Source organism: Quercus robur, chromosome 9, assembly GCF_932294415.1.
Source record: "Quercus robur chromosome 9, dhQueRobu3.1, whole genome shotgun sequence".
NCBI lineage: Eukaryota > Viridiplantae > Streptophyta > Magnoliopsida > Fagales > Fagaceae > Quercus > Quercus robur.
Window position 1 is genome coordinate 3,014,311 of NC_065542.1, and position 7,350 is coordinate 3,021,660.

A 7,350-nucleotide genomic window follows, 5' to 3' on the forward strand; every position below is an offset into this window, starting at 1 on the left:
AGGGATAAAGAGGAGAGGGGGTGGTGGGGGGGAACATTGAGAAAAGCACTTTTTGGGAGCCCCAATTTCTTAATAGATTCTGAAATGATTTGTTACATTTTCTGTAGTAGCCTACACAAATTTTGCAAACAATGTAAAGACATCTTACAGGGAAGCTGGGAAAAAGAAATACAGAATCTGACAATTACTCAGTTCTGGTCTTGCTGAGTCTTGGGAGAGGAGCTAGATACTTTCCTAGCCTGGTCATATTTTCCACAAAAATGTTACCACAAGTATAAACCTGCACTGCTTCTGTTGATGGATCATCAAATGGCTGCAGAAATTAGTGAATGCTAATGCAGTTTGATCAGTGTACATAATCATTGTCATTTGGATTCAGGGATTTAATATTTTTGGCATCTCCTGCATCCTACTGACCTGTTCTCTCTGATGGTGTCAACTCTTGCTAAAATAATGTTGATAGCATTAGAAACATTCTCACCTCCTTCATGAATAACTAAAGTGCATACGTACATGATCCAGCTAAGAGGTGCTCAAATTGTTCAAGTTTAGTGGAGGACAACTATTTTCCTTATTTCAGTCTGATCCTTGGAAAGACAGCAATAAATCCTCTTGCAAATATTCTAACATTGTGCGTGTGTGTGTGTGTGTGTGTGTGTGTGTGTGTATTGCCAATAAAATAGGGAGAGAAGCTGGTGGAATTCAAACCTCAGTGCCCAGGAACCACAAGAGGTGCTGGATCCATTTGGGTATCCCTTGCACCTAACCTATTGAATCATGACTACTCTCTGTGGAAGTTTATTTCAAAACAAAGGAAATCACTATCATCATTAGACTCAAACTTCCCCACAAGTATTTCTGATGATGTCTAAAGCTTGTACCACTAGATCAATTAGCCAATTACAGAAATAAACTGCATCACTGTTACAAAGCTATTTGTAATTGCTTAACTTCTTATCAATGAGGTAACCTAAAGAGTATCATTACATACAAAAACATATAAGGTTCTCTAATTATAAATAAAATAAAATAGAACCGGGGGAAAAAGGAAAACAAAAGGCTTAAGAAACAGAAAGAAGATCTACTGATTTGAAAAGCCAGAGAACTTTCTGTACAATTGGCTTTACTAATAATTTGATTACATGTCTCCCTTCAACTCTTCGATTGGTTTTTATTTAGTAAACAAGCATAGGCTCATCCAATAACTACATATCTTGCTTAGGCTTCCGGCTCAATTCTGAATAGTGACCACCCATTAGTTGCAATATCTCCTCCCACAAACCTTCTGATGATGAATCTGATGAAGCCCCACAAATCAAATTTGAGCTGCAAGCAGCCACATACCAATAATCAGATTCAATCTCCTCTCTCAATTGGTCCAGCTGCCACCCAGCATAACCAACAAAGAATCTGAAATCCTGAGGCTTAAGAATACCCTTCTTTACCAACACTGCAGCTTCATCCAAACTGTTTCGAGCACCAAAGCACAGGCCTGGGATCACCTCTTCAAATCCAGGAAGCTTTGATTTTTCCCCAGTTTTTAACAAAAACATGCTTGCCTCAAGAGGTCCCCCAAAATGCAAGGAACAATCAGAAAAGGTGGTTGCTAGATCAAGATTAGTGGGTTTCATGTGTTTGATCTTTTTGTGAAGTGGACGGTTGATGACAATCCCAAACGGGCCTTCTTGTGGGTGTCTGGTTCCAGATCTAAGAAGGAGAACAACAGTTCTCTCGAAAGTTCGCACTCCATCAAGTTTTTCTGTGGCAACAAGGACACAGCCAGTCTCAGGTACTGGAATGGGATGGGCCCATTTAAGGCCAAGAGGTTTGGACTCATGGGGCTTCACATCCTGGTTGTGAGTATCAGTCTCAACCTTTTCCGCCTGCAAAATAATCATTTTTGAGTATGAATTTTAATTCTACAAAAGAATAAAAGTGATTTTTACAGTTTATGAAGCATGATTTTGAACCATCTTGTCTACTTTGTTAAATCACACAAGCATTCAACATTTACAAGTGGTTCGCATAACCAAAAAGGGGGGCCTAAATTTCCAAAAACCTTATAGATGGAGGTTAATCTCATCTAATTTAACTCTCAAACCAATATCCACCACAATTGCAAACTGGTAGATTTGTGCCAGGCATCAAAACCTAATGAACCCCAGAGGAATCAGATTATAAGCAGGTGACTATTTGACCCAACAAACCAGCACTGTGCCAGCTCTTAAGGCATGTAAGGAAATTTTTCACAAACTATCCAAATTAATAGCCTTACCCTCCCATGGAAGGCTAGATAATTAAAAACAACAAACCAGACAAGCCCATAACGGATGGGGTCAATCTAATACAAACATTAGCACTTCTAAAAAGCTCTTATCTCAGTGCCTTAATGTTGTACATCACATTGAGTGAAACACATGATACATTTGGGACTTTACAAATAGTACCGTTCAATTTCAGGAAGATAACAGCTATGCTAAGAGAGAAATATATCACCTGCTCCCGAGCAAATAGGTTCGCTCTGAACTCTCTCCAGTCCAAGCTTGTACGCTCAGATTTATTGGAAGCAGTGTCATTGGATTTGTTTCCATCAGAAGAATTGTTCTTTTTCTTCCCATCTCCTTCTGGAATAGAACGATCACCATTTCCTGTATTTCATTAACAACAAAATATTTCTTATTCGGTCACATTTAAGTATTCAATTTTTAAGTTATAAAATGACAAAAATAGATCAGATCCTACTCCATGCTCAATGAGAATTAGTACCATATGAACGTTAACATCTGCACTATTGGTGCGGACACCACATGATAACACATCTGTGGAGATTATCTTTATCATTTATGTTATCTTTATTTAGGTTTATCTTTAGTATTGGATTAGTATTTGAGATTGTTAGGATAATCGTATTAGTATTTGAGATGGTTAAGGATTTGTTTAAGAGAGTTTATTTTTATCATTGTAATTCCTGGAAGCTGTATATAAAGCTCTAGATGGTTCCTTTTGTATTTTATAGACTATTATTATTATTGAGATTATTTGTAGAGATTGCATAGTATTTGTTTGGTGGTGATTCCAAACACCTTAGGTGGGAAGCCTAAGGTTCTATGGTAGGACTAATCTAGGTGGGAAGCCTAGGTTGTCCTACATCAACTATTTTGCAATAACATTCCATTTTGCATTGAAGAAGAACACATTCTGATTTCCATAGTTGATACACCTAGAACCAATTCGTAAGAATGACTAGAAAAAAAAATCCACACTTTCATGAATCATAATCCTCGATCAATATTCAAGGTCCCTCAATCATCTTTGCGCATGGAATTTGTGACTAATGAGAAAACATCATAAATCCTCCAGTGCTACCCTAAATTCTACCCACAAAACTGGATGTATTGTCTTTATAATGGTAGGACGCTATTTTTCCCAAAGAGTAGACAATAACTTAAGCAAGGTCTAGGCATACAATTCTAGTGGAGTTGTTACCTAGCATACATAGACAGCAACTACGCACCAACATGTCAGATTCTGACATGGTGACCAAAACATGTCTTCTATCCAAAGTGGTGGAACACATTATCTTTCAGGAAGCAAGTGTATATTTAATTAAGAAAAATATTAAAAATGAAATTAAAGACTCAAAAAATTTCATGAAAAAATCATTTGCACATGCGTCAGTTGATCATTTAACATTTTCACAACAAAAATAAGTAATGGTGGAATTTATAAGAAGCCAACGATTCTTTTTATGGGGGAAAGAGAAACATTTAAGGGAACAATGATATAAAGCCTTAAAGAAGTATCAGCCAAATATATCAATATAATCAGAGACAAGTATAATAGACTATTACTAACATGTGAAGAAATAGAAGAGAGAAGATAAATTTCTAATCAAAATAAGCTTATGCCAAAGATTACACCAAGGCCCTATCTGTTTGCTGATCATACAGTCATACAATATTTTAATTGTCTAAATTACTGTTAAATTTTAAGCTAAACTTGTAACAAGACTAAAAAAAACATCACAAAACTGGGAGAAAAAACAAGGGAATAGTAATAAAAGATGACGGCGAGCTTGAATAAACTATTCATGAGAAGGGGATATGGTCAGAATCCCACCAAAGCAGGCAGAGAAGTGTGTCTAAATAGTGTGATTGCATTATACCTATTAAAAGAAATTGAAAGAAGAAAAAAAAGAATCTGTAAAGCAGAACATGCTTTATGATTAATAATATTAACCAAAGTCAATGGGAAAAGAAAGATCGATAAGTGCAACTCGGGTAAAAAGATTTTAAGAAGAGGATTTTAAAATATGAACGCATTGACAAGAAGAGAAGTAGCATCAGCTTAAAAGCAAAGCTCTGAGAAAGATGGCTTAGATTGTTTAGTCATATGCTAGAATCAAAACTATTACTTGTAATATGATTCACAAACAAGGTGCCAGAGGCAAGAAGAAGACCCTAAAAACAAAGGATGCAGTGGTAAGTAAAGATGTGCAATAGAATAAAATATTATGCAAGACAGTAAACTGGCAATCCATACGGCCATATGTATACTTATTTTACGGCATTAGTTTAACAAAGCTACAAGCACACATGCATGCACATAAATGCACGTGTACACATGCGCACACACAACATCACCTTGCAGAATTTTTGGAAGGCAAGGCATCAATTATGACAACTACATGTTTTGATAACGCGCAAACATCTTTTCTTTCATGTCGGCATTATCCACATGCACATGTTCCCACAATTTGTATGTATATATATATATATATATATAAACAACGTATTTTCAATGTCAAGTATATCAAAGATGCTTTCATAATTGTCCCTGCTTAAAAGATTCGTAGCACCAAACTATAAAAACTATTAGTTTTGTTTTACAGAGTATCGTCAAGTAAGCTAAAAATAAAGAGGCATAACATTTTTCCTCATTTCATTTCTAAATCCTTTCTTCTCAAGCAAAAGAGGTAGTTTCTGGTCCCTCATTCCAAATCATCACTCAAAATCTTAATAAAAAATCACTAGCTGCATCTCCTGAATGGGATTGATTAAATTTGCCCATGCATTCTTTTGTAATCCAGAACGCCTTTAGAGACCAGCTTTTACAATCTGGTGAATCACCTACCATATTAGGGATGAAGAGAATTCTAGGATATGGAAGCATTAACTATTGCTTTATTAAACTAGATCTAGGAGACAAAAAAAATTTAGGTAGAGCCAAGTTATAAGCCGTATGAAGTATGATCAGCTAACTATCTAGAATCCGGTGCAAGAAAGTGGCACTGGTCAGATGCCACGAAATGTGCTTTTGTATAGATCAACAAGCTACAAAGGCAAAACCTTGTGCATTGAGAGATCACACATAGAATATGAGTTTGCTCTTCAAAGTATAGAAACTCTTAACTCTAGTCTTCTAGACATTTGGGTATGAGATTGAAGAAATCTCTAACAACCAGATAGACAAGCTTCAAAATATAAGAACTCCCAGAATGTGATCCTCTACAGATTTAAAGATCAAACAATATATATTAATCACATAAAAACAACCCTGAATGAGCTTTGGTTCTGCAACTCATATCATCCACATGGGGCAAAATAAAATCCATAGCTTTCAAATGTCCTAATGCTATCGGGTCAGGTTCTTTCAGTGATTCAGCCAAACATCAACAGCTACCCATTCTGCTTCCAGACAACAGAACATCACCACTCAATTCATTTTTTCCCATAGAAAACATCATGTCTCCACATTGATGCTACTAAATCAACTAAATAGAAACAAATATAAAAAAAGAAGAAAGGACAAGAAGTGTGTGATTATTGAATTACCATGTCTAAGACTCTATAGCCTCTTTCTTTTTTCTTTTTTCCTTTTAAATAGACGACTCTTAAGGCCTATAATTCAACAGCACTACCATTTTTGGCCGCCTCAACCATGTAACAAAATATTAAAATCTCAGATTAAACTAGTCCATTTAGCTAAAAAACCAACCTGAGCAAGTTTATTCCAAGCAATTTGAAACCTCTAGTAGATCCAGCCCTTATTTTTCCGCTATAGATTAACTAACTTTACAGACCTTAAGGAGATTTTTTTTTTTTTTTTTTTATGTAATCAGAAATCTTTCAAATCAGTCCTCAATGCTATATAGATACCTAATATAATAACGTAATATCTCAGTAATTAACCAACTAACTTGCCTGCCCAATATCTAAACGGTCTCAAACCAACAGTCACTCTCTCACATCAAGCACCAACATATTTAACAACCCACAATAACAATTCTGTTTACCATCTCTTCCCACGGCCTCTAATAAAAATTGAACCTTCTGTGAATACTCTCACATGTTCAAACAATTCCAGTCCCATTTGCTTCTAGCTAATAATCTTAATTGACACACTCTCTGACACCCAAAAAGCCTTAAAACTAAAAATAAAAATAAAGTTTCTAGTTTTTGTTGATGGGCATTTTCGAACATAAAAATTCTAACTTTCATTTTTTTTTTTCAAGTCCTTTAGTTTATGAGTTTTTGAACATAAAAACCATTCCTTTCAAAAACCCTCCAACATGTCAGCTAGCAAACAGAACTAAAAAAGTCAACCTTAAACAAAAATCAAACACCATAAGACCCAATAAAAAAACACATACATCAATCAAACCAAAACAAACCCAGAAACGAAACCAATTCGAAGAATCCCAGGAACCAAAAATCCAACAAAATTTCAAGCAAAGTAAAAAAGAAAAAGAAGAAGAAGAAGAAAACCCAATACCGGAATTTTCATGATTCTTCTTTGCCATAGCTCTAACAGCAAAGGACGAAGAAGAAGAAGTGGAAATCCTGCGTCTCCTCAAAACCCTGATCTCAAAGACCTTGCCTTTACAGTCAGCTCCGCTACAAGAATTGGGTTTTCCCAAGTGCCAGGAATTGGGTTTCTCAGAAAACGAGTTCCTGAGAAAGACAGGGGTCCGGGTCGTGTTCTTTACATGATGCACAGCCCACAGATCCATCCCTCTTCTTCCTCCACCACTACCACCAAAAGATTTTGTTTTCCCTGAAAACCAAATTCCGATTTTATCTCAATCTCTGTGTGTATGTTTCTTTTTCTCTTTCACTGTATGACGTTGGAAACGATGAGAAAGTAAAGGAAGGGAGAGATAATCAGTAACGGATATATATAAAAAATATATTTTTTTTTATACTAAAAAAAAAAAAAAAAAAAAAACAGAGAAAGAGAGAGAGAGAAAGAAATTGAAAGCGAAATAGAGAAAGAGAATATGCCTTATTATAACCGAATTGTGTATTTGAGAGAGAGAGAGAGAGAGTGACTGTGTTTGTGTGTGTGGAT

The 7,350-nt window shown here is 35.7% G+C and overlaps 1 protein-coding gene across 1 annotated transcript; it reads right to left on the minus strand.

The window, feature by feature from the left end:
* Positions 1-922: 922 nt before the first annotated feature.
* On the minus strand, positions 923-7,141 carry LOC126698733 (uncharacterized). The gene is made up of 3 exons (XM_050396148.1): positions 6,775-7,141; positions 2,497-2,648; positions 923-1,883 (listed from the first exon to the last, which is right to left on the minus strand). Exons 1-3 carry the CDS (start codon positions 7,010-7,012, stop codon positions 1,206-1,208), a joined length of 1,068 nt encoding a protein of 355 aa, XP_050252105.1. The 5' UTR covers positions 7,013-7,141; the 3' UTR covers positions 923-1,205.
* Positions 7,142-7,350: the final 209 nt, after the last annotated feature.

Excerpts from the sequence above, each read along its gene's own strand:
- LOC126698733 (XM_050396148.1), bottom strand. The coding sequence starts at position 7,012 with ATGGATCTGTGGGCTGTGCATCATGTAAAGAACACGACCCGGACCCCT. Across the intron at positions 2,649-6,774 it reads GAAGAATCATGAAAATTCCG|GAAATGGTGATCGTTCTATT; the intron begins GTATTGGGTTTT and ends AATGAAATACAG. Across the intron at positions 1,884-2,496 it reads ACCTATTTGCTCGGGAGCAG|GCGGAAAAGGTTGAGACTGA; the intron begins GTGATATATTTC and ends ATTATTTTGCAG.